Source organism: Lentinula edodes (assembly GCF_021015755.1).
Source record: "Lentinula edodes strain Le(Bin) 0899 ss11 chromosome Unknown C8R40scaffold_47, whole genome shotgun sequence".
Lineage (NCBI taxonomy): Eukaryota > Fungi > Basidiomycota > Agaricomycetes > Agaricales > Omphalotaceae > Lentinula > Lentinula edodes.
Genome location: NW_025764353.1, coordinates 117951 through 143983, shown reverse-complemented (window position 1 = coordinate 143983; position 26033 = coordinate 117951). Strand labels below are relative to the sequence as shown.

General features: G+C 46.6%; 5 protein-coding genes across 5 annotated transcripts; 4 read left to right on the top strand and 1 right to left on the bottom strand.

Moving 5' to 3' along the window:
- The first annotated feature begins 5351 nt into the window (after positions 1-5351).
- C8R40DRAFT_1127448 (uncharacterized protein) lies at positions 5352-6921 on the top strand. Its single transcript, XM_046229058.1, has 5 exons — positions 5352-5637; positions 5691-5942; positions 5999-6095; positions 6146-6325; positions 6383-6921. Exons 1-5 carry the CDS (start codon positions 5620-5622, stop codon positions 6841-6843), a joined length of 1008 nt encoding a protein of 335 aa, XP_046081275.1. The 5' UTR covers positions 5352-5619; the 3' UTR covers positions 6844-6921.
- C8R40DRAFT_1258350 (WD40-repeat-containing domain protein) lies at positions 6914-8375 on the top strand. The gene is made up of 6 exons (XM_046233794.1): positions 6914-7007; positions 7056-7112; positions 7167-7291; positions 7350-7516; positions 7566-7655; positions 7710-8375. The coding sequence occupies exons 1-6, from the start codon at positions 7005-7007 to the stop codon at positions 8282-8284; spliced, it is 1017 nt and encodes a 338-aa protein (XP_046081274.1). The 5' UTR covers positions 6914-7004; the 3' UTR covers positions 8285-8375.
- A 1344-nt stretch (positions 8376-9719) lies between these two features.
- Positions 9720-12881, top strand: C8R40DRAFT_1057464 (elongation factor G, mitochondrial; the record flags this gene model as incomplete). The annotated part of the gene is made up of 12 exons (XM_046225152.1): positions 9720-10010; positions 10071-10233; positions 10300-10388; positions 10441-10517; positions 10577-10732; positions 10788-11409; positions 11475-11618; positions 11690-11989; positions 12092-12311; positions 12396-12542; positions 12706-12728; positions 12798-12881. The coding sequence occupies 12 exons, from the start codon at positions 9720-9722 to the stop codon at positions 12879-12881; spliced, it is 2316 nt and encodes a 771-aa protein (XP_046081273.1).
- Positions 12882-14825: 1944 nt separating this feature from the next.
- C8R40DRAFT_1057635 (glycosyl transferase family group 2-domain-containing protein) lies at positions 14826-18677 on the bottom strand (the record flags this gene model as incomplete). The annotated part of the gene is made up of 21 exons (XM_046225163.1): positions 14826-14864; positions 14917-14947; positions 15005-15177; positions 15236-15329; positions 15379-15584; positions 15635-15674; positions 15734-15848; positions 15900-16008; positions 16065-16236; positions 16290-16359; positions 16418-16487; positions 16545-17022; positions 17190-17330; positions 17382-17419; positions 17470-17579; positions 17635-18046; positions 18097-18205; positions 18263-18328; positions 18399-18456; positions 18507-18579; positions 18630-18677. The coding sequence occupies 21 exons, from the start codon at positions 18675-18677 to the stop codon at positions 14826-14828; spliced, it is 2652 nt and encodes an 883-aa protein (XP_046081272.1).
- Positions 18678-22931: 4254 nt separating this feature from the next.
- On the top strand, positions 22932-25583 carry C8R40DRAFT_1212909 (glycoside hydrolase family 16 protein; the record flags this gene model as incomplete). The annotated part of the gene is made up of 9 exons (XM_046233204.1): positions 22932-23536; positions 23594-23960; positions 24107-24167; positions 24310-24361; positions 24419-24568; positions 24627-24790; positions 24843-24932; positions 24992-25073; positions 25133-25583. The coding sequence occupies 9 exons, from the start codon at positions 22932-22934 to the stop codon at positions 25161-25163; spliced, it is 1602 nt and encodes a 533-aa protein (XP_046081271.1). The 3' UTR covers positions 25164-25583.
- Positions 25584-26033: the final 450 nt, after the last annotated feature.

Here is a 26033-nt window from a genome sequence, read left to right as displayed (position 1 = left end):
ACCCTCAGGTTGTTTAATGTATACCTCATGTGTGATTGGGCTATTCAGGAAGGCTGCGGTAAAATCCACCTGGAATATGGACAGCTTAAGGACTGCTATAATTGCTAGTACAAGTTTGACAGATTCCATCCGAGCTACACCGCCATATGTCTTGTCGTAGTCCTGCCCTTGGATTTGAGTATACCCTTGGGCTACGTATCTTGCTTTGCATTTCAGTAAGTTACCTGTGGCATCGAATTTGACTGCGTATGTCCATCTTCCCCCGGTCAGGTTTGCATTCAGTGGCAATGGGACTAGTTCCCAGCAACTCTTTTCTGTCAGGGTCTTGAATTCTTGTTCCATGGGTTCAGTCCATAACTCCGGGTTTTTCATAGCTTGTTTGTATGACTGCGGCACCCACAAATCACCCGAGGTTGCCGCGAATGAATACGGGTTTTGCGCTATTAGTGCTAGTGGCTCCCCCTCCTCTGTCGACCACAGCTCTCCTTCTTCCCTTGCTCTACGCTCCCTTTCTTTGTATTCTTTGTTCTCTAGCTGCCGCCGAGATGGTATATGTCCTCTCTCACTGCGGCGTATGGCGTTGGGAGGAGCTGGGGGTTGTGGCGCATTGGTAGGTTCAGGTTGTGGCACCTGGTGTTTCGGTTGGCAGGTTCTGATGTTCTCCCTGGTTATTGACTTCGGTATTATTAGGAATGGTGGGTGTTTCATTTTCTTGGTTGCCTGGCCTGACCGGTTCCTCCCTTTCTTCATCCCCACCTTCCTCCTCCTCTACTACTGCTGGTTGACGCGTTCGGTGTGGGTGGCCTTCCTCGAAGCTCACATTGTGAGATTCTTCGATCTTCTTGGTCTCTGGTACCCAGATCCGGTACCCTCTGCGGCCCATTTACCCCAGAAGCCTGCCTTTAACCGCTTGTCTCCCCAACTTCCCGTCAGTCCTCCTCCTCGGTAGTGTTGCCCAGCAGTTGCAGCCGAATGGGCATAGGTGTAAGACCTGGGTCAGAATAAGTCTTAGGATAGGTTTGGTATGAGAAGTTTACGTTGTAGCGTGCTAGGAGCAGGCTGGAGCTCGAAGGGAGCTACGGAAACTGCAACCGAGGACGGGAATGACCTAGTAGTGGCTGGGATTGAGAGATGTGACCCTTGAAGGGGTTCCTGTAAGGTCCAGGGAGGTCCCTAAGACGTAAAATAGAGGAGGTGGAGGTACAAAACCTAGTAGCGTTGCGTAGGAGGAGTTGTACTCGCTAGAACGTCAACGTGAGATCGAATAGGTCATATGGAGAATAGGTCTTGAGTATATAAGCTCCTGAGAAGGTATACGCCCGGAAGGGGAGGTCCCGGGAACTGGGGGTTGGAGGTGGACGTCCTCGAGCGTTGGAGGTGGTAACGGAGAAGCGACAAGTAGTTTGACGTAGGAGGTAGCTTCGACATTACCTAGACTGAGGTCCCAGAGCTTATGGAGCAATTGGGGAGCTCAAGGAGGTTTTGGGGAGGTTGGCTTACCAAGGCGGTAGGCGTTGGGGAGCTTTTAGTATTGTTTGAGGGAGCTTGGAGACTCACTCGGGTTGCTTAGACGTGAAGTTAAAGCGTGTATTGGACCATATAGACGATCGTAGAGACGATAGACAGAGTTGAGAGAAACAGAGATAAAGAAATAGAGAGTAAAGAGAATTCCATATAGGTAGCAGGTACAAAGGAACAGGGACTGGACCTATGTTAAAGGGTGTGTGTTCAAAATATACCAAGCTGGGCTTGGGGATGTTGCGGAACTACTTAAATAGGTACAGGAAGTGAACAAGGGAACATCAGGGGATCTAGTGAACATGAGGCGGTAATCGAGATTGATACTTAATGGAGTTGCTGTAGGGGGTCCTGTATGTGCACCGGGGAATGTACGTGTGTCGGAGAAGTCATCAGGTGCTCGGGTAACGGATCTGTCTTGGGGGTTTACAACATATGGGAGCTTCTGGTTGGTGCTGAGATGGGTCTGGTGGCGGTCGGGGTATGACAGTGTGTCGGTGAAGGACGTTTGGGTAGGTATACGGTGGTACTTGTGTGGGGAAGGTGCAGGAGGGAGGTGCATGATGGTACTTGGGGAGGTGTAGGGGAAGTGCAGGAGGTGGTTAGAGTGTGTGACAACGTGTGGCTGGTACTGGGGCTGGTCTGGTTGTAGGCAGGGCATGACAGTAGGTGTGATATGTCTTGTCTCTGCCGTGTCCACGCTTCTACCGGTACTGTGTCCGGGAAGCGCGAAGATGGTACAAAGTTCCCTACGTATATGAACGTGTTGGATGCCTCTCCCCAAAAGGAGTAGGGCAGGTCTGCGTCCTCTAATAATGTACGTGTACCCTCCATTACTGTGCGGAATGCTCTCTCAGCTACTCCGTTTGCAGCAGATGAGTCGTGGGGCACTTTCTCGATGGTGATACCATTTTTGGCGCAGTAGGCATCAACAAGACCATTATTCAATTCACCGCCTCCATCTATCCGAATCATCCTCAGTTGCTTCCCTGTCTGTTTCTCTGCCATGAGTTGGTATTCATGTAGGGCTCGGACTCCGGTTTCTTTCCTTTTATTGCTCAGGTAGTATGGTACTCGATACGATGACCTTCCATCAGTGCATAACATAAGGTAGCTTGCTCCCCCTCTGGTCTTTGTCCGTGACGGGCCGAATAAGTCAATGTGTGCTCGTTCCAACACCTCTGATTCGTGCGTGAGGACTTCATCGAATGGGTGCTTCGTTGCCTTCCCATACAGACAGTCCTCGCACATGCCGTGTACCTCTCGGTTGGTGATGTTCAGTCCATCCACTAGTTTGCGGTTGGACATTCGTAGTATATGCCGTATGAATACATGGCCTAGCCTTCTGTGCCAGGTGATAGCGTCGGTGGGTCTGTCGTGGTATCGGGAGTAGTTTGCGGTTGTTTCCCCGCTCTCCAGTACTGTTACTTCATACATCTTGTTGTGTCCCTGTCCCTCCAGGATTATTTCGTTGTCTGGGCTTTGGACTGTCATCTTCCCTTGTCCCCATTCACCTCTCATGCCTCTGCTATCCAAGGTCGGCAATGATATTAGGTTATGTCCGAACGAGGGTGTATGCTTTACCCCTCGTAGCTGGACCACCCTTTCACCTGCGCTAGTTCGAGCTGTGAACTGTACTGTCCCTGTTCCAGTTATTTGGAACTTTCCGGCGTCTCCAGATATTGTGCTACTTCCCCCCTGCCCTTGTACTGTCATGTACTCTATGAAGTCAGATCTTTGCACCCAGCAGTGCTCCGATGCTCCTGAGTCCAAGAAGGTTTGTATTATTGGTATGGATGGGGAATACAGAGGGGTGTTTCCATGGCATGCCATGCACTCCCTCTTTACGACAACTTTGTATCTACCTAAGTCTGTATCTACGTCCTCGTCTCCTGCCTCCTGCTGACCCTGATCCCTTAGAAGGGTATCACTCTGTCTGATTGCGGGGTCAGCGGTGGGCTTGAGCTCCTGGACGGATTCAGACTTACTTGGTTTGTTGCCTGCTGTAGCTGACATTACGTACGTGGCCATCGGCGTTTTTATGTCGGTGTCTTCTATGCTTGCTGCATTCGTGCTAGTGTCTGTTCCTTTTGGCTGGCCCTGTTTTGGTCCCTGCCCTTCCATTCCTCCGCCCTTTGCCCAACATTTTCGGGTGATGTGCCCCGGCTTGCCACAGTTGTGGCACGTAATGGCTGTCTGTCCTCCTGCGCGGTTCTGGTTCGAGGTTGACGTCCTTGGTTGGGCTGCCATCAGCGCCTTAACGCGTTTGAAGTCCCTTTCATCTTCCTTCTGCTCTTCCTCCTTTTCATACCATAGTGTATGCAGGTAGGTGAATGCGTCTGCGCTCAATGTCCCGGGGACGCTACGTACGTCTGACCTCCAGTCTGAGGGCATCGAGGAGATAATGATCTGTCTGAACTGGGCGTCTGTTGCCGTCCCACCCAAGTTGTGAACCTTCTTCAGTAGGTTTTGCATCTTTTTCTCGTGGTTTTCCATCGTTTATTCAGTCGGTTCGAACTTTTCCTGTCGTAGGCTGGTATCCGCTAGATGGATTCATTGTTCGTCTCGTTTTTTAAACCGCTTGATTAACGTTTGCCAGATTTTGGACGCCCTCTTTGTCTCGTCTATTCCGAGTCCTACTGGGTCAGTGATATTCGACACAATCACTCCTGCGACCAGTCTGTCTCGGGCCTCCCACTCCTCCAGACAGGGCGTGGGGCTAAAGAGTGGAGTTGGTTGGGATGATGGGTATATCTGTCCTGGGTACTGGTTTGGTCTCGGAATTGTCCCATCCATGTACCCCGTTAGGCCTCTTGATTGTATCGCGAATGCAATTTCGCGCTTGTATGGTCTCCAGCTTTCCTCACCGACAAGCTGTTTCTCATCCGGGAGTCTCGGGATGTTTGGGCTACTTCCAAATGACATTTTTGACTTTTCGGTAGTTGTGGTATCTAGTTCTATTCTTTTTACTCTGATCCCTTTTCAGTTCACCAGTCTCATAATCTGTTATGGTAAAGCTCAGTTGTCTGTAAAGCAACTGTATATTGATATGTATGTACCTGTTATGGTAAAGCTACTTTAGGTTAGCGAACGGAATATGAACTAAGGTATAGCAAGCTCACCTCAGTTGTCTGTAAAGCAACTGAGGGTCTCGAATCCGTTTTGGTCGTGATATAGTAGGTACTGTATAGTTTATAGTAATAACAGCCTTTACCAAAAAAGGAAAGGTTCAAGCAGTCGTAGCGGAGTACTCTCCAACACCTTTGCCATTGCATGTACTGTGATGTTCCATGAACGTTCCCTGGTGCAATCTCGCAGAGCAATAAGGCTCGATATGAGTTAAAAATGTTCTTCAAAAAACTGCTGGACTGGGAACAATGGTGTCTTGATGGGAAAAACAAGTACGATTTGATCGAGATGCATCTTCGAGCTATGCAGATGAGAGAGAAGGAGGGTCTCGAGGGGTTCAGAGGTGTTGATATTGCTGGCAACTCTAAAGATGTGCTACGGTGCCCTTGCATCTGCAAAACCTGGATGTTCGCGAGAGCAAGGGTACTAGCTGGAGAGCACTGTCCAGTGCTGAAAGCACTCCCAGCAGTTTTTCAGTACTGCTGGGAGCACTTTCCCAGCTGGACAGTGCTGTCAGCTGCTTTCAAGCTCTTAGCCAAAAATACAGGTTTTACAGATGCGCCAACGCCAAAGAGTTTCGGAAGTGTGGGAACAAGGCCAGAGAAGTCAAGCTTGCGGAGGGGTCAAATAGTGTACGAGCCCACGTGAAAGTGTTAGATATATGGCTTCGTGAGCCAGGAAAGTTTCATGTCTGGGGATGGAAACGATCGTGATGAAATTCTACGCTACATAACCTATGTGGTTTCTATTCAATCATAATGTATGTATGTATCCATATTGACTACTGTAATCATCAAATTATATATTCGCTCGTTCCCGCCCTCTATCGATGTCTATGTTGAGCTTAGTGTCTTCATAATCTTGCGTTGACAGCAGAATGCCTTACAAATCTCTCAGTCAGCTGGTCACAACAGGACGAATGCGATAAATGATAATATTTGGTGCACGGTGACAGTTTAACAAGAACGAATCATGAACCAGTTGGTCTTCGTACGTCGCTTAATACTACAGCTTGACATGCTAGCTAACTTTTATGTATTCAGGTAACTGGTGGAACAGGCTTCATCGGCTCACATGTCGTCGCGCAACTTTTGGATAAAGGTTATCGTGTCCGTGCCGCCGCTCGGTCTGCTGCCAAACTACAAAGGATCTTTCCTGATGCCTCTAACCTCGAAGCTGTCGAAGTACCTACTCTCACTTCCGACTACACCAAGTATTTGAAGGGTGTTGACGTAGTCATCCACATGGCAGCAGAGTTATTCAGCAAGGGTTCTCCAAGTGATCAGATATTTGAGGCGCGTCGAATTTTCAGTTATTCGGTTTTCCTGGAGACGAATAAATATTTCGACAGGCCGCGTATGATGGTACCCTTCACATCGTACGCCAATCCATTGACGCAGGAATCAAGAAGATCATTATCACCGGGACTTTTGCGAGTCTCTTTGATTGTATGCATTCGTATATACATTGCTTCTCTCATGTTCTGACAAACCCTCAGCACAATTACAGACAGCGTTTGGCAAAGAATTAGTTACAGAGAAATTCTTCCATCCTGCAACACTGGAAACTCTTGATCGTCATCAGGCACCAATGACTATATACCAACAGTCAAAGACGTTGGCGGATAAAAAAGTCTGGGAGCTTGCAAAAGAGTATCCTGACGTTGATTTTACAATATGTGAGTACGTTCCGTTTCCCTTCACAATCGTCACCTCGTTTGACCCGGGTCATACAGTGCTTCCGCCAGCCGTTTTTGGACCTCTCGTTCCCAATTTCCCTGTTACAGACTCCCCAACTAGCATTGGAACCAACTACAACCTCTGCAAGATCCTCACAACAGGTACCGAAGCCTACCCCAGTTATCCCCTTGGGCATTTAGCCGACGTACGCGACGTTGCTTGGGCTCATGTCGCTGCTCTCTCTGCTCTGCCAGTTCCCGGGCGTGACAAAAGGTTTATTATTATGAATACGACGTTCAAGTGGAAAGATGTAGCGGATTTGATACGTCGAGAGAGGCCTGAACTTGCAAATCGACTTCCAACACAAGACATTGTCCCTCCGAGGCAGACTGATGCTCCACTCGACACAAGTTTCGCGGCAGAGGTCCTGGGATTAAAGAATTATATACCTTGGGAGGAGACCGTGCTTGCCGCCGTTGATGTACACGTTGCTTGGGAGAAACAGAACGGTCTCTAAGTTTATCAGAATATTGTACGAGATTAGACGAGATTACTGTTAGTGTATGGTACAATGATGATGACAGTTTCCTCGCTTTTCCTCGGTTGTCACCTGTTGTCACGCTGCCATAGCAGTGCACTGACTGTGACGCCACGTCCTCTTCTTCTTATTCAAACGCGATGGTACAATCCATTTTACTGATTTGACCCAATGCTGACCAGAGCTCTTAGCCTTCAGCGACGGTATCAGACTCTGTTCCCATTGAAACTGCTCATGAAGATATGATTGTACGCCCATCTGCGTTCTAGAGCACCGTAATGAAGAATTAATTATTTCGCCAGCATGATGCACAGTTAGACTATTACGGAAAACGACTCGCTACTTGTTCCTCAGATAGGACTGTCAAGGTTTTTGATGTCGTTGATGGAGATGCTTCAAAAACATCTGGCGGGCATACACTGAAAGGGTGTGTCTTCTACCGGCCTTTTATCGACAACGAGCGTTGACAGCTGATTGAATAATAGACATACAGGTCCCGTCTGGCAGGTCGCTTGGGCTCATCCAAAATTCGGCCACATACTGGCTTCGTGTTCCTACGATGGAAAAGTGTTAATTTGGAAGGAACAACAAAGCCAGGCTTCGGCTGGCGGATGGTCGAAAGTTGGCGAACATACATTGCACACCGCTTCTGGTACGCGTTCGGTCCTTCAGACAAACCCAGTAAACTTATCAATGTGCAGTAAATTCCGTTTCATGGGCTCCTCATGAGCTTGGAGCTATGCTGGCGTGTGCATCATCCGACGGAAAGATTTCTGTTCTTACTTTCAAAGGCGCGTTCCCACATATCTAGCCCATCGTCGGCTTCTGACTGTACTTTCACCTAGATGACGGTAGCTGGGTCGCCGACATATTCAATGGACACGCCATTGGATGCAACGCCGTCTCCTGGGCCCCAGCCGTCATACCCGGCTCTCTCATCACTCCTCAACAACAATCCATTCCAGGCCAACAATCTCAAACCCAATCCGTGAAACGATTTGCCAGCGCCGGCTGCGACAATCTCGTAAAAATCTGGGGATACCGCGAGGACTCTCAATCATGGGTCGAGGAAGATACGTTGGAAGGGCATGCTGATTGGGTTCGAGACGTCGCCTGGGCTCCGAATATCGGGCTTCCGAAAAGCTATATCGCTACTGCGTCGCAGGATAAGACCGTGTTGATTTGGACGAAGGATACCGCGACTTCGCCTTGGGTGAAGACTGCTCTTGACCCGTCGTCTGCATTAGCTTCGCCTTCGTCTTCTTCGGGAGCTTCTAGCAAGTTCCCTGATGTTGTTTGGCGGGTATCCTGGAGTCTAGCTGGTAATTTACTTGCTGTCAGCTGCGGGGATGGCAAAGTCACCCTCTGGAAGGAAAACTTGAAAGGTATCTGGGAGTGTGTTAGTGACATGAATAGTTAACTAGCTGTATGAATTGGAACTATTTCTCTATACATTTATCACATTGACCTTCTTCAACATGTTTCAGTGTATGCTGCCTATTATTGAATTACCCACAAGACAAAATGTGAGTATGCTAATGGTCATTCCACGATAGCACGCGTCCTTTCTTCACTACCGTATATTGAAAGAATGCTGCGAATGTGATGTGTCGAAGAACGTTCGAACCATTATGTATACATGGATTGAATTTGTACGATCCTGGCCATAATAGGCCGCAAAGGATGACAGTCCTTTCCTCCCTTACTTCTGTCGTCTAGATCTATTTTTCCTTTTGATTTCAGGACCTTTCATGATGTTCCGCATCTCCAGATTCTGACACGTCTCAACTCTTCCCAGCTCTGGTCTTGATTTGCCAAAGTGCATTATTAGAGTTTATCAGCTCCTATGAGTAATCTTTTATTATGTGAAATGTGTGCTGCATGGTCAAAATATTATAGGGAACTGTATGTATGCCAAATGATCCAATGAAGGCCCCTGGAAGCTCACCCAGAACCCATTCCAAAATTGCATCTTTAAGCTCGAGCCTCCCAACAGAGGACAGACCCACTTGGGATGATGACCTGAGTGGATCTGACAGTAGACACACTTTCAATCTATGGCCTACCAACAGCTAGGAAAGGGAAGACCCCCATGGATACCCCTCCGATGGTTTGACGAGAATCAGTTCATGGGTGAATACCGCACCCGCGCGCGCCATACAAAGAGCATACATCAGAAATCCCCACGCTCTCATAACTCGTCCATCACCCGGAAACGCCTCACGCACATGCGCCTTCCGGTCACCAGTTCTTGCCTCAGTAGTATCACGACGAGAGATAGGTTCGGTCAGAGCGATTAGTCGGAGCGTATCGGGGCTCTACGGCCCTTTAAACTTGTCCAAGGCGGCGCGGGGGTCAAACAGAATCCCCCAGTATTCATTGAACCCACTATAGCCGACCTGAGTAATATCAGAACCAGAGGCAGCGACGGCAGAAATAATTTGAGCCTCCGCATCTTCGATGATCTGCTGCTTGATGAGTTGATCTTTCGCAGCGGGATGGAAGGCTCGCATTAGTAGTGGAAGGAGAGGAGGAACTACAAAAGCTCGTTCATGACAACACTCGCCAGCCTTCTCAACCGGCACATTATTAGATCGTACCAAGTCAAATATGAGCTCGACTGTGGCCAATGTCTAGATTTTACACGTAAAATGAATTATACATTCCAAGCAACTGATTTACACTCATCGTTGTGGAAAGAATAGTCACTGTCATGTGATTCAAGCGTTGATTTTCCAAGTGCCGGCCTCGACCTTTGTGACCGCTAAAAGAACTTTTTCTTTCGCCACGACGTACGGTGTAGCGCGACCGGGTTGTATCTGAAGCACTGCAGCTTTCAGAGTTTGCAGCTCAAAATGCTTCGCAACACACTTTCCCATTCATTTGCATTCTTTTCATCCTCGATAACTCGTTCTGCTCGATGCGACCGACGCTGGGCATCGGCAGCTGCTGTGCTCAAAAAAGCACCAGTAACAGCGGAAGAAAAAACTACTCCTCCTACTCCTCAGTATACTCTCTCCGAACACGACCGGTCTCGGCTTCGACTGCAACGTAACATCGGTGTTTCTGCACATATTGATTCAGGCAAGACTACGTTGACGGAAAGAATTTTGTATTATACTGGGAGAATTCGTGAGATCCATGAAGTGCGTATTCAAGAATCACCTCTATCCCGTCTTTATATCACATCTAGATATATACACTAGGTCCGAGGACGTGACAATGTCGGTGCAAAGATGGACAGTATGGATCTAGAGCGAGAAAAGGGTATTACTATTCAGAGTGCTGCCACATTTTGTGACTGGGAGGCAACCAACGCAATAACAAACGAGAAGGAAAAGTACGCTATCAACATCATTGATACTCCTGGTATGTGGACTGACGTCTTTTCTGGTACTTTCGACTAAGGCTCATGCATCAGTCCCATATTTGCAGGACACGTTGATTTCACTATAGAAGTTGAAAGAGCTCTGAGAGTCCTAGACGGGGCTATCCTGGTTCTATGTGCTGTCGCAGGTGTCCAAGTACGTCCTCCCTCTATGCCGCCATTTTACAACTTATAATGATTGCGTACAGAGTCAAACTACGACAGTGGATAGGCAAATGAGACGGTACAATGTTCCTCGGATCTCTTTTATTAACAAAATGGACAGGTATGTCACTCCAGACTTCACTTTGATATACAGAAGTTTTCACCAAATGTTCCGTTTAGACCCGGAGCCAACCCATGGAGAATCGTCAACCAGATCCGAACGAAACTCAGGATTCCTGCTGCTGCGGTTCACGTACCTATCGGTGTAGAGGATGAATTCCGTGGGGTAGTCGATCTGGTTCACTGGCGCTCAATATATAATCAAGGAGTCAAAGGGTACACAACCTTTCTTGTAAAGCCATATGTTCCTAATATCATCGCGTCCATCTAGAAACGAAGTCGTCATCTCAGAAGAGATCCCTGCCGAGCTCATTGACCTTGCAACTGCTAAACGTCGGGAACTAATTGAACAACTTGCCGACGTTGATGAAGAAATTGGTGACCTTGTCCTCATGGATGAATTACCCACCAATGCCCAAATCGATGCCGCCATCCGCCGAGCCACTACTGGCTTGAAATTCTCCCCAGTATTCTTAGGCTCTGCCATCAAGAACACCGGTGTTCAACCCCTCCTCGATGGCGTCTGCGCGTATCTGCCCAACCCTTCAGAAGCGGAAGCTCTTGCCCACGATACAGAAAAGCCAAGCTCAGCACCGATGGTCCCTTTGACTCCCGCTGCAGATGCCCCTCTGGTTGGATTGGCATTCAAGTTGGAGGAAGGGAGGTTCGGGCAATTAACGTATATGAGGGTGTATCAGGGGACTTTGAAGAAGGCGAATACGATTTATAATGCACGCACTGGGAAGAAGGTCAAGGTTCCGAGATTGGTGAGGATGCATAGTAACGAGATGGAGGATGTTAGTTCAATTGGACCAGGAGAGATTTGTGCGATGTTCGGCGTGGAATGTTCGTCTGGTGATACATTTACGGATGGGGAGACGAGTTTTTCGATGGTGTGTAACTATATTCCTTCATCGACTAACTTAGTTATACTGTGCTTACATGTTATCCTTCTTAGACCTCAATGTATGTCCCAGAACCCGTCATCTCCCTCGCTATCAAATCCAAAGGAATCGAAACACCCAACTTCTCACGCGCGCTGAATCGATTCCAAAAGGAGGATCCTACATTTAGGGTTCACGTCGACCACGAAAGTAAAGAGGTATGTACTATCATGACCTGTTATCATCGCCGAACTGCTTATTTCCTTCATCCCTCTTCTCCTACATTCAGACCATTATCTCTGGCATGGGTGAGCTCCACCTTGAGATCTATGTCGAGCGCATGCGTAGAGAATACAACGTCGACTGCATAACTGGCAAACCTCGCGTCGCCTTCCGCGAAACAATCACCTCGCGTGCCGATTTCAACTACACTCATAAGAAGCAGACTGGGGGTGCAGGACAATATGCTAAAGTTATCGGGTACATTGAGCCTATGCAACCCGACGAGGAGACAGGAAAGGACACAGAGTTTGTCAATGATATTTTGGGAGGAGCAATCCCTGAAGGGTATTTCCCCGGTGTGGAGAAGGTCCGTTATTTTTACTCTTCGTTGTCTCAATGGGCTAACCTTTTGGCTGCTCCCCTATCACTCTGTTCACTTTTTGTCATTTTTACTGCTGTGCCGCATCAGGGATTCTTTGAAGCCCTCGAAAAAGGGACCTTATCTGGAAACGTCATCTCTGGCTGTCGACTTGTCCTCCTGGATGGTGGATACCATATCGTTGATTCGTCTGAATTGGCTTTCAGGATTGCGACAATCGGTGCATTCCGTGAAGCATACAAGCTTGCTAATCCAGTCATTCTGGAACCAATCATGACAGTAGAAGTTATTGCTCCTGTGGAGTTTCAAAGTGAGTGGCTGTGATCTTGGGCTTGCCCCCAATTTCCAGGCTGATATGATACCGATTGATAATCATTTTTCTATGTCGTATCAGGTGCTGTGATTGGTGGACTGAACACTCGTCGAGGTACCATTATCGATAGTGAAGTTCGCGATGATGAGTTTACGTGTATAGCGGAAGTCGCTTTGAACGATATGTTTGGTTATTCGAACCAATTGCGTGGTTCGACTCAGGGCAAGGGTACGTTTGCTTCCTCTTCTCCCTTCTTCTTTTCCCCTCCGTCCCCTTCCCAACTTCTTCCGCTCCACCCTTTCTATTCCTGCCCCATCGCGCCTTTTCATTCGATTTGTCTTCAATGTAATTCCTGTTTTAAAAAACTCACCTCTGCTCGTTCTTTTCTCAGGCGAATTCAGCATGGAATACAAGGTTCGTACTTTGATTTGTGAATCTCTATGATTCCTTCACTCGTCAACTAACTTGCTCTTTTTTATGTAGACCCACATGCCTGTCCTTCCACATTTCCAGAAAGAGCTTGAGGAAGCATATAAGAAGACCATGCCTCAAGCCAAAACCAAGTGAAATATAATTTAGAGCTTCATATTACATATTCGAACGTAGAGAAATTGAGGCTGCGTATGACTTCTTGCCACAGGACGAGCGCCTGGAAACTACGCAATAGCTCGCTTTGTTCCGTGAGAATGAATATGCGATTTCTTTCGACCCTTTTCGTTCTTGTCGTTACGTAAATAAAAGTATGAGGCTTCCGACGCGCGTCGTAAATTCCTCGAAATTGACAACCTTCAAATGATAATATACTCGGTAAATCAAAATCACGACCTTCTGGGAGTCGGAAGCGGACGCAGACTGTCTGTCCGAGGAGCATACGCTGAGAGGAGAGACCAGTTACAAATTCAAAAGTTTGAAGTTAACTACACCAATCTTTCGAAGCTCTGGGAAGACATTCCTGACGCATTCCTGACGAATTCTGCTTGGATATTCACTTCGTGAAACCAATTAAGAGCAAGTACTAAGTTCAACCATTCCTTCCGGAACGGCAGTCAAGACAGAAACAATAACGAATCCTTCATAAAACTTCGTCAAGAGGGCGCTCGATCGCCATCCACGCTTTTAATTTTATTCGTGCCTCTTCCGTATTCCTCCAAACCCCAACTGTCGACGAAGTAAAACAACAATTTAATTCAAGTTGAGGCATCAGATTCACATACCTCAATCTATTTTCTGCCCCTCCTATGTATAGTGCAGGTTATTATTTGCTCCTGGAAGCCTTGCAACCTTCCGCTTCTTTAGACAATCTTTCCTGGAACCACGTGCCTGTCGCGACCGAACTGGCCTTTATTCGTGGCAGTTGATCGAGCGAGCGGGGAAATGGAGAATACATATCCTCAGCATGAGCAATCTGGAACAAACTGCACTGAATACAACTTAGTGCAAGCTGATGCCTCCCATTTCGCATCCTGCTCCTGCCTCGTACATCATACTTCAGGTACCATGGCACTTCCTGTGGACGAGATGAGGAGCGTAAGGAGAAGCGGAGAGCTGCGAAAACGGAGCAAAAGGCTTATGAAGAGAAGAAGAAAGAAGAGAGGAAAACAGCGGTGGGTCATGGCCGATCCTAGTCAGAAAAAAAACAGGACGAAAAAGTAATAGAGAAGGAGGCTAGCGAGCGATCTTGTGTTAAAGGCGTTGAAACCTGGCCATTTCCACCTCTACCCCTATTTATAAAGCTATTGTTACCTCCGAAACGAGTGACCCATCGAGTTCAGATCGTTATACATATAGTATCAAAATATCAGATAGGCGTCTCCACTAGCTGTATCTGAATATACATATTTATTTAGTATCTATCTATCATACACAGTAAAGCCTGAGCAAAAATATTTACGCTTGCATGTAACTTCCTTATATAGACTGACTCATCGGGAGACTGCCTCATGAACGTTCAATGTCTTGCTCGAGCTTTCGCTTCATCGATTTCGGGAAGAAGGTCTGGTTACTAGTAATATGAGGTGGAGAAGGCTTCAAAGAAGATACCATTTATGAGACAATCGCGAGCTATTCTATTCCGCGTGCCCATAAGAAGCGGATAGCAGCAAAGGAGCGAAATAAATCGGTGCTAAGAAGAATGGTTTACGAAAAGGAACTACGATGCGGCACGCACAAGGGAATCGAGGATTCCTGACTACGAGCCTTGACGCGCCTCGTGCATTCAGTAAGTCACATTGTCAATGTTTGAATGAGTAAAGTATGTGTATGATAGCAAATGCACAATAGTATATTGAAGTCTATGGATGTCAATATTGTCGACCGAAGAGTCCATGTAGTTCTTTCAACTCTAGTCCTTGAGAATACATGCGCTTTTCGTCATTATAGCCCAAGATTGGCTCCAAAAGCCCAAAGTTCCTGTAAAGCAGATAAAATACCATAATATCCTAAAGTTCGAGATAGTGAATGGAGCCACTGTGTTCGTGATGTGGGTGGGTGGTAGAAAAGAATGCGAGACTCTCAATAAGAAAAAATCATCAGCCAAGGGTTTAGTACAATCTAGACAAGTGATATAAGTGCGAAAAATTGGGCGATGTGACCTTGAACTTACAGGGAACAGTACGTGTCCTGCCACAACGATACTATATGAAATCGTTAGCTCTCGTTAGCTCTAGTAAGATAAAGATCAGGAAACCCACGATAAAGGAAGGATAATAGCCCAGGATGTTCCAGGTATACGCCATGATTCTGGTACAAAATCGAGTGATAGCACAATGATAGTAGCAATAGTGATGACTCCAAGGACCATGATGTGTCGATAGCGTTTCCAGATGCGGGGGACCTCGATGAAGAAATTTGATCGTTCAACTTCCTGTGTGGTATACGTCGTTAACATCTAAAGAAAATTGAAGAAACAAATAAGCACAAACCTTTTTAGTTGCCTCCCATTTGATGTTATATGAAAACATATGGGCCAATAATGCAGCCGAGAGATGAACACTCAGCCCGCCAAAGAAGAAAAAACTACCATTGAACGTGAGGATGAATTAATAGTCAATAGATATAGACTTACAAGAACGGAATCCAAGTGATATTCTCAAGGAAGGCGGAAAACAGATTGCGTCGACCCAAACGATATTCTAGCACCGTATAACCTACGTTTCCTGCACCAGGGAATACGACGGTACATGCCAACCAAATCTCGAAACTCTTGAGGTAGAACCCATCAACATCGGCTGCCCATCCCAAAAGGAAATAATTGAGGACGGAAAGCATGGCCTATCGATAGATTAGTAAATATATAGAAGCAAATTAGAAGGCTCACTCACCGAAGCAGCGAGCCCATAATAAGAAAACATGTAAGACATCCTGTGTTTGGAGAAAATCAGGTCTGTGACTATCATATACACAGCGAACATGATACGAACATGCTGAACTTGTAATGGACTGGAGCTCCTGACCAAATGAAAGTTCGTAGCTGTTTAGTAATAGGACCTGATTTCCACCAAGAAATCAGGGGGTTAAAGATCAGTTCGTTACAGCCTATAGGAATCGGTAAGCAACGGTGCCACATATACAAGGTGATTGTCGCACCATAGGCATACTTCTGCCATCTGTTCAATTCGTCATCGACCGTTAGGGAGACACCTTCCTTGAACCCTCCATCTGAGTATGTGGCCCATCGAATGATATATCCTTTGAGCTATTGATAACATAGTGCGTCAGTTGGGCGTTTTGATTCACAGTTGGACATCCTACCTGCAAACGCAACGCCATATCGAAGTCTTCAGATACGTTTGACTCGGACCATATCTTCTTCAAACCGTCATCAGGATCAATGAAAGCGGCATCTTGTATAGCAGACCATCGGAGAAAAGCATTGTGGCCAACAAAAGGAGCGACTTCGCCATTGGCGCATCCCATAGATATACTACAACCAACATATGAATATCAATTAGCGAGGACGAAGACGTTAAAGCTTACCACTTGTTGATTCGACGAGTGAAATGCGCGATCCCATTCTCGAAAAAGTGATGAGCAACTTGCATGACATCTACACGTCGAGCTAAGATCAGAGGAATTCAATACTACATAGAAGCAATGTCACTGACCAGATTCATGTTGAATGATTGCCACGTCAGGACATTCAGCTAGCTCCCGAGCAGCATCCCGGAAACAATCCTGCATATATGAGGTCAGTGCAAAATATTAGGTATTAATAATGTTAGTTAGGCCCACCTCTGGCACGATGGTGTCAGAGTCGACTATGAGAATGACATCGCCGATCCGTAGTGACCGACCATTGCAGGCCCAAGGTTTCCATTTCTTCCCGTTGGTCTCGTAGACTTCCTCGATGGCCATCTGTAAAGCTTTATCCTCCAAACATAAACCGTCTTCAGTAGCAGCTGAAACCCCAGAGGCCTCCGAAGCTTCTAGTTCGGCAAGTTTAGCTTCCATCTTCAACGAAAGTGCTAAGCCGTAGTTCATGTTAGAGGCCTTCTTGAACCGTCCAGCGCGTTTGTATCCATCCGGATCATTAGAGTGGGGAGGCCGTGCCACCCAGCCGATGTTGTGATTGGCGTAAAACTGGATACGGCGCTCCCTTTCTTCCGGGCTGACGAGTTGTAATCCATCGTCGTGAACGAATATCGAGGAAGTTCCGCCTTGTCGAGCATAAGTTTGCATAGCTTCTTTGAGAGAATGAACGGACGGTGCACTAGAAGTCAGAAGTTAATACAACAACGTGAAATGATTCAAAGAAAAACGTATGGTGAATGGCAAGCGATCAAGAGCATGAAAAGTAAAAAGAAGGGGACTAGGCCTTAGACGCAGCGTAGCTCGCGGAACAAGAGTGGTTCCGTCGTGCGGTGGCGTCAAACTCACATTGTCTCTTCAAGGCTTTCCTTGTAAACCGGTAGCTCAACAGTAACATGAGGGAGACGAGAGTCTAGTTCAGGATTGGGTTCTGGGGGAACTGCAGAGTAATAGCGAGAGTTCTCGTGATGGTGAGCGACAGGGCCAAATCTAACCCATCACAGTCAGGATAGAAGCAATGATGACGCTGAATTTACATACAGAAATGTGACACTGGACATGGTCTGCAGCGCGAAGAACTATTCACGCAGATGAATATCGGCGCACTCATAGATTATGTTGTACTCACAAGAGAGACGCAATATAGGAATGGAGTAGTCACCAGAAGCAGGAACCTTCTCCAGTCGTTGTCCAACCGATACTCTTGCATCAAGATAGACAAGCCTGATCCGACGAAGTCTGTGAAAGGCTTTCAGAGTTCGCAATACCTTATCCTAAATCATAGAAGACGTACAAACAGATAAACCAGCCCCAAAACCACTGTAGAAAGGAGCGAGTAGACGCGTAGGCCGAGGTTGTGGTGTTAAGCCCTTCTCCAAATCAGTGGGACTCGCAGCAGCTTTTCTCGTTAGTCCCCGAGCCCAATTCCATCTGGATTTATGTTTTGGCTTCCGAACTTCCTGCGTCAAAGAGGGTACAGAAGAAATTTGGGATTCAGAATTAGGCTTCTCGGCAAGGTTGACGTCAGAGGCAGTAGTCGAAGGTGGGATAGAGGCGCTGCCAGAGTTGCTGAGAAGTGAAGGTGTCCCACCGATGACCGTGCGGGAGCGCCAAACCAGTTTCATCAATTTGTTTTCGAAATCATTGCACAAGGAGAGGATCTTGTCCAAATCATCCGACCAGACTATGAGGACACGTTCATCGCGCTTTAAGAGATGTAAGCGTACATGCAACGATATATCATAGGAATGCTCACGATGAAAGCACCGCACTGTTCCTTATCCGCTGTAGGCAAATGGCTGATGGTCTCCAAGATTTGTATGCGAGTCCCAACATCCAGATAGATAGCGGTGGAATCTTCCGGGCTGAGATGACAGAATGTTGAGCATCGCGCATATCATGGCAAAGGCGAAAGAACTTACACAGTTCCAAGAGCAGCGTGTACCGCTGCGCTGCGAACTTTGATTGCCACAAGGGGATTCAATTGCCTCACGGCTGGGAAGGAAGTCCGAAGTAGCAAGTTTAACTGGATCAAGTTATACGGAAAGGACCTCGCACTCGCCTGTTTCAAATGGCACCAAGTATCGATTCTCATAAGGAAAGACTCGGAAGCGACCTAGAAGCTCGATGATGAGAATGAGGAAGCAGTGAGAAACAATTCAATACCTTGCTCTACACGGAGGCAAACACCAGCTGAAATGTTCTCCTCTGTAGGTTTGAACCAGGCATCTCCTTGGGTCTATATAGGAGTTCCAACACTACCAATTAAACAAAGCGGCCAATACTCACGCGGGCCCAAAGATAATGAAGAACGGCGTCGTAATTATCGTAGTCCATGGTGACCCTCTGATTAGTATTGGCTGAGGACCGCAAGCCGTGGGGAGCTACAGTAACAAGAAAAGCCGAGTATGAAATGACAGACCATCACGTTTATAAAGGATTGGTGCAGTGCTAAAGAAGATCTGCTGTTCAATAGAAGCTTTGGCAGGTGCGATGAGAGTTGAGGTGAGGTACATTCGGCCTTCAGCGCGTTCTTGATCCTTCAGTTAGTATGTAAAAGACTGGACGTGTGAATATACACAATTTTACTACCTCGCTGATCGGACAAGGCAAAATCCAGTGAGGTTTTCAGATGATTGGTTGGATTGAATGCGGTAAAATCATCCAGGGCGCATCAACTGTGATATTGCCCCTCTCTGACGCCATGGATCATGGGCGAGGTATAGGCCCGGCTATGATGAGATAATTTCGGAGAGGTCATCGAAGAGCATGTACTTTCTTTACACTTCGGGGAACAGTTTACGGACCACTGAAGTTTGTTCTTTATGCCAGATACAAGCCAGAAGTTTCAAAGTGGGGCCCCGAGAAGAAACTTGATTGGCACAAGGCAGGCGAGGTACCAGGGCGATGTCGTGGCCTGTCTGGTGGTCCATAGGCGATTAGAGTGTAACGTTCCAGATGAGTTGACATGAGTGTTCTGAAAGCCTCGGACTCGGGCAGGTTAGCCGCATGACAGAAATTCTTTCCCTTTTAGGATTCCGGACCCCCCGAGAGATTGTTCTGAGGCAATGCTTACAGCAGGGTTTACAGTATTCGGAAGCGATAGGAGGCGATATGTTTGGCATTGCATTGAAAGGAAGAGATTCGAACGACTTGAACTTGTGGCGATATCCACGTAAATATTCCTGAGTATACGCGTGCATTGTGATGTCTTCAGGCCTCTAATCTGATATTGCTATTACGAAGACCTTACCGCTACGCCACCGTATCGTAGTTGCATTGCACTGAATCCACGTATAAGATGAGGTGCATAAGATTTTAGAGAAGGTTGCTGACCTACTAGCAAAGACCAGATAATTTGAGCTACAATCTCCTTCAGTCGCTAGACATGCAAAATTAAAATGATTTTGATATCGTCTTCGGAAATGAACATCACGGAACAATACCAATGGAAAGGGTCGGAGAGCATACACGCCGCGTTGGATCAGGTGCATGATGTCTTCATGATACAAAGATAGCACCTGCATCATGGGTAATCTGAAGCCGTTAGCTGTTGGCAGCTGGCAGATGCTGGCTAGTAGTGGCGATTGGTACAAACTTCAGACATAACTCAGTTAGAAGGATCCCGCAGGTTGAGCGCTGATGATAAGCCGTATTCTTTCCGAATAAGGTCAGAATATTATTCTTAAATGTCTCTATTTTAACCAAGATGCCCGTCATAAATGGGAGATACGCAGTGTTCTGTGAGTGCTAACGAGACTTTCATCAATTTGCCAGTGAGTACTTGTGTTAAAAAGATAAGAAATGACATGAAGAGAACATCAAGTATGAAGCCGTGCCGCTTTCAAATGGCATATCCCCTAGCTCGGATTTATAGCAGGAACGGATTTGCACTCTATTAGAATATATCTCCATCAACTTGTGAAGTCAGAGCGAAGTCTTGAAAGAATAAATGCAACTTTGATTGGATAGTGAAGGTGCGCTCTAGCAACGTCGTGTAGGCAAGATAACAATTGTATGATACCAAAGAACGGAGGATGTCGTTCTGCAATCTTCAAGTGATGAGTAATACATATACTATGTATACTGAGATTTTTTTACGTCTGTCAAAACATTGAGGAACAAAGTGTACACGAAAAGAAAAACCGAGAACGTACTATACAAATCCCGAATGATATTCATCCGGGTCCTAGAAAACACCACAATTGCCAATGATATCTCGTCCCTAGTATTGAAGTCTTCTCCAGGGGCCCGACTGAGTTATAAGCTGTTTTCTGGCACAAGGAACAAGGAAGCAATACAGGCAACTTAACCTGATAGAACTCGCGCCAACTTCAGGCACGTCGCTCTGTTTACAACTTGATATAGCTGTGCTCAGGGCTTTGTGGTGTCGACAGATTCCAACTTGTAGCATCAGACATGACTGTTTATAGTTTCGTGAAAAGATTTCGGGATTGAGCCCTATTGAGCTTCCAACGAATGATACGTCTGGAAAACTAGCCCAGGGCAAAGAATTATTGAAATCATTGAATACTTTGATCCGGTGAATAAGAGAAAAGGGTCAGAAAACTGATTACACAGAGAAAATGTCTGCACAAATGAGACCGGGATTTGACCAGAACTTGACGCGCAAAGAAATCGACCTTAAGCTCGAGGCGCTGGCTGGCGCTGGCCATCGATACGCATGCGATGTCATGGGTGCATATTCTTTTGTGGCAGGGGTTATGGACCTGAATGGGTGAAGAGCGCACTCCGAAAAAAGAAAAGCCGACCCAAATTTGTATTAACCCGGGCCTTGGGTAATACAAGGACTCAAAAGAAAAGTTCTGAGATTTGTGATACGTGATGCTCGTGAGTGCTTAAGGGGGATGTCTAACGCTTTGAGCCACGGCTTCATGAAGGCGAAAAAAAGGATACCTTTATAAAAATCTTCCTTTGAGTTAGCTATTTCGATGACAGAACTTCAAAGAACTATGTTAAGAAGGCGATCAGAACTGACATCTTCGTACCACGTTCGTCATTATAAGAATTTTCGATGAACTAGACATAGAGAACTGAGCAACTTCGCGGAATCGGACGTCGCGTTATTGAGAGAAGAGAAGCCGTTGCCAGCCAAAAGTGTTAGGTTTTAGTCAGTTGAGGGTTTGAGATATTGTATTTTGGGAAATGGCGGAAAAGTTGTGCGCCTTCCGGTACAGGAACATTCGTTTTTGGATCCTACAGTAGGTACGTAAATCCAAGAACATCACCATATGTTTGAAGTCTAGGCCCGGACTTACCGTCAGGACTGAGCGAGTCGGAAGATAGTGAAGTCTGAAGGGGGAAAATTTGATGCTCCGTCACTTATTCCCACGAAGATTTCTTCAGTTCTGCACGAACTGCTAAATGACTCCGCTAAAATCTATCCAAGAAGATTCCGGGGACATCTCATTTGAAGAACACTTGAAGACCTCGAGGAAATTGAGGGAGAAATTGAACTAACTATTCCATTTTTCTCCGCTTCTAATCGTTCCACTCGTGATTTGATCCACGTCCGAAAGACTAGCTTCTAGTGCATCTCTTGACTGTCGACTATGACTTGTCCATGAAGTCCATTGTCTCTAGCTTGTTGAATGTGTTGCCTAACACCTGTTGCAACTGATTTTGACATGATATCTTGACTATCAACGACGACTGTTGGATCAATCCACAGCTTATATTTTGGCAGTATGTTCCTTGATAGGAGGGGATTGAAAATGAATACAACATACTGCATGTGAGCTGCCTCCAGTTAGGCAACTGTGTTTGGATCAGGTAAGTGCCGTCTCACTCGAACAGTAGTCCGTTCTCAGTACACTCCATCTGCATCAGGACTAGCCACGATGTCTAACGATGTCCAGCGGATACGTCGATTGCCACATCGCGCTCGCTAGTGAGACGAACTGTCCACTACTTCAGTGGCAACAACTTGCTTGTATGGTACCAGTGATGAGTGAATCACTCCAGGTAGAGTTTTAGTCGCATGACCATCACGGGTAGGTCTTTAGCAAGTGCTAGGAATGAGAAATTGCCTGGAGCTGCAGTGCCCAGCGGTGATATCCTTGTGATCGAGGCGAGCGAATGGGGCAGTGCGTCTAAAAAGGAAGTTGAGGTAAATATCTAGATGCCGATGTTTATGGTAATCGCTTACACCTTACGCAGAAAACTATACAAGATCGATCTCAATACTCGTCCTTCTTAATAGTTCCCACCAGTGTCCTGTCCTCCAGGAACAAAGTTGACATTCAAAACGCTGAGTGCGCGGAAAAGTCTTTGAACCGGCTGAATATTTGTCCGTCTGATCATGATTTCTTTTATAACAAGGATTCATCGATTTGTAAAAACCCACTGGCTTAGCTGGGTTGCTAACTTTTGTCACACCATCTCACATTCGAGTCCAAAATGTCCGCATCTGGTTCAACTTCAGATGCTAGTGACACAGTCCCTCAGCCACGGTTTGCTGAACATGTTCAAATTCAAGCCAGTGGCACTCACACTGATGAGACTCGTCCTAACACCGGAGTTACCTATGTAGAGACACCCCCGGTAACCCCACGGAGTCTTACGTTTTCAATGGCCGCGAATCCCTTTTCACCTCCAGCGAGCGTCCTCAGTTTTGGTGACCAAACCCCGATGGCCACTCCTGGTGCTCATAATGACAGTCATTATCCATTCCCAGAAGCCAGACCTCGCAGCGGACTCACTTCTGTCGCTAATAGTGTCGCCGATCTTCCGCGAATGTCTTCATCAATATACAGTAGCAGTCGACCCACTACTTCGTCGTTATCTGACTCCCCCCATGCCAGCTCACGCCATCTCTCAGGTCGTCTCAGAGAGGCTTTTGCTGCTCCTTCTTCACGTCCTCTCACAATCCATAGTGCTCTAGCCCCGGCGAAATCAAAGAGAGACCGTCCCAAGTCAACTATGCTCACGACGGCGCCCAACAAACCTTGGCTGTCTTCGCGTGACCCCTACGCTCGCATCGCGTACTCCCTTACGTACGGAATGATCTTTGTTGGAGTGGTTGTCAGCGCCGTTAAATGTTTCCTGGACTATCGGAACGTGCCAATGATCACAGGAAATCTCTGCATGGTCCTCAATGAAGACTTTAGTAGCGAAGATGGTGTATTTGGGGACAACGGGACATTTTTCAGAGAGGTTGACATGAGCGGTTTCGGGTAAGATCGCGCGTTCATCCTGAGATTGAAGTTTGAGTCTGATTCTATTATCATCAGGAACGGCGAGTTTGAAATGACGACTGCTTCTGAAAATAACTCCTTTGTTGCAAATGGCCATCTGTACATTCTTCCGACCTTGACTTCTGACAGTATCCCAATGGCTGATATACTCGACGGGCATGTATATAACATCTCCGGATGCACGTACAACATCACCCAGGGGCTATCCTACACTGACTCTTCTTCAACTGCGGCCACAAATGTAAACGAAACTGCTATCGGATCCAACACGTTCGACGCTGAAGCTTACTACAAAGCGTGTTCTGCGGTCAGCAATGCTACCGCGGGAACGATCATCAACCCCGTCCAAAGTGCGAGGCTTAGCACACGAAAAACTGCCAGTATGAAATTCGGAAGAGTCGATGTTGTGGCAAAAATCCCAACTGGGTGAGTTCAATCCGTTGTCCATCATCACCGTATTTGAGCTGACCGACAATGCTGCAGGGACTGGGTACGTTGCTTCGCTGAAAGGCTATACTGGTGGCGCAAGTTTCTGATCCATTGTGGTAGATGTGGCCTGCGATATGGATGCTGCCCGTTGACGACGCTTACGGGGCATGGCCTCTGAGTGGTAAGTGGACATTTTGTTGATGAATGTCAAATATGCTTTCATACTTCGACTTCCACCACCCAGCACAATCTGCCGGATCTAATTCTCTTACCTTGAGCTTTTTTTCTCTTCGACCTTCGTTCTGACACATTCCATTACATAGGGGAGATTGACATCATGGAAGCACGAGGGAATGGGCCAAGTTATCCCAAACAGTGAGTTGCGAGATCTGTCTTCGTGTTGTTCGAAACAAAACAATCCTGGATTCGCAGAGGAACCGATTATGTCCGCGGATCGTTAAATTGGGGTCCTCTGACATGGCTCAACGAAGTCTGGCGAACATACGGATGGTGGCAGATGAAGAGAGGTTCCTACGACAAAGGATTCCATACCTATTCACTTGAATGGACCGAAAAATTCATGTACGTCCTCTGTTGTGGCTTTAGGATATCTATTAATGCCGATTGTTATTTCCTGCAGTCGTATATATGTCGACTCGCGTCTACATCACATGTTGGAACTCAACATCAACGAAGCTTTCTGGGACCGGGGTGATTTCCCCGCTGTTGTCCAAAATGGCTCTGAAGTTGTTGCTCTTGAGAATCCTTGGGTCAATGGGACTAATGCTGCCCCTTTTGATCAGCGTATGTTGCTTGCTTTACTACACATCCGCACTCCTGCTCATCTTGAGTCTAGGGTTCTATCTTATTTTGGATGTTGGTATTGGGGGAACAAACGGATGGTTTCCCGATGGACCAGAAAAGCCTTGGTTGGATGGCTCTCTGAGTAAGTGTGATAACATCAAGTTGAACACAGCACGAAACTAATAAATTTTACACACATAGCTGCTATGCGCGATTTCTTGAATGCTCAGGATCAATGGTACCCAACATGGCCTACAAATCCAGACCAACGTGCTTTTGTGATGTGGGCTTGTCTTCGCCTGTTACCGTGTTTCTGTGTCACTGCTGATCAATCTTCCACAGCGACTCTGTGCAAATGTACGAGCAATGTTAAGCTCTATTCGTCTGTTCCCCTTCAGTGTAGTATCACAAAAATAAACATTCCTCACCTCTCTTTATGTGAATCCATCTCCTATGCTTTTAAGTGCGTTCCTCAAAGGCACAGAGGTACATATCTAATCGTAACATTCCTTTCCACTCGTTTGTAAAGGCACCCTTCATCTCCTGTGTTTTTAGTTGTATTTCTCAAAGTGCACATAAATAAATACACACGTACACTACTTATTCCACGGACTGATAAATACAATACCTCTACCCACTATCATCTTTCGTCATTGGCTGTCGTAATTGTTTCGTGAAAAAACATTGCCGCCCTTCTCCCGAAGTAGTGCCTCAATTATGATTTCGATTCCCTCAACTTTAAGAGTTAAACGCCACACGCTCCACCTCTTCACATACTTTCCTGATCCTTTCCTCCTTCTCCCATTTACTGTTTTGTCAAAATTTCGTTTTGAATATTACCCACAGCCTGGCAACAATGTCCTTTGTTGAGACCAATCGACATCCAACGCCTTTGAATTCCGCTATTCTCTAGTGGGTAGAATCGTTTCAAGAATGGTTGGAAAGATTGGATTCGGTAGGATGAGTGAAGGATGTCAGAGACGCTGGCGATTTGGGTGAGCATTGACAAAGTTCTGTATTCCCTTCTATGTGTCAATTAGCACTTTGGAAAACGACGGAAATACTTAAAGTGACTTTGGAGCCTTTGATTCTACATACAAGCCATCCGGCCCCGACTCCAAGTGAATGAACTTTTTTGGGCTGATGATACGGCCCCAGTCGGGGAGGCTGTTCCTGGGCTGTTCCGGAAACATATCAGTAAGCGCCTGGAACAGCCGAGGGAGGTTTATAAACACCGCCATGG

Coding starts and splice junctions, on each gene's coding strand:
- C8R40DRAFT_1127448 (XM_046229058.1), top strand. Junction 5,943..5,998: donor CAAGTGATCAGATATTTGAG/GCGCGTCGAATT, acceptor ATATTTCGACAG/GCCGCGTATGATGGTACCCT. Junction 6,096..6,145: donor TTTTGCGAGTCTCTTTGATT/GTATGCATTCGT, acceptor ACAAACCCTCAG/CACAATTACAGACAGCGTTT.
- C8R40DRAFT_1258350 (XM_046233794.1), top strand. Junction 7,113..7,166: donor CTGCTCATGAAGATATGATT/GTACGCCCATCT, acceptor TTATTTCGCCAG/CATGATGCACAGTTAGACTA. Junction 7,292..7,349: donor GGCGGGCATACACTGAAAGG/GTGTGTCTTCTA, acceptor ATTGAATAATAG/ACATACAGGTCCCGTCTGGC.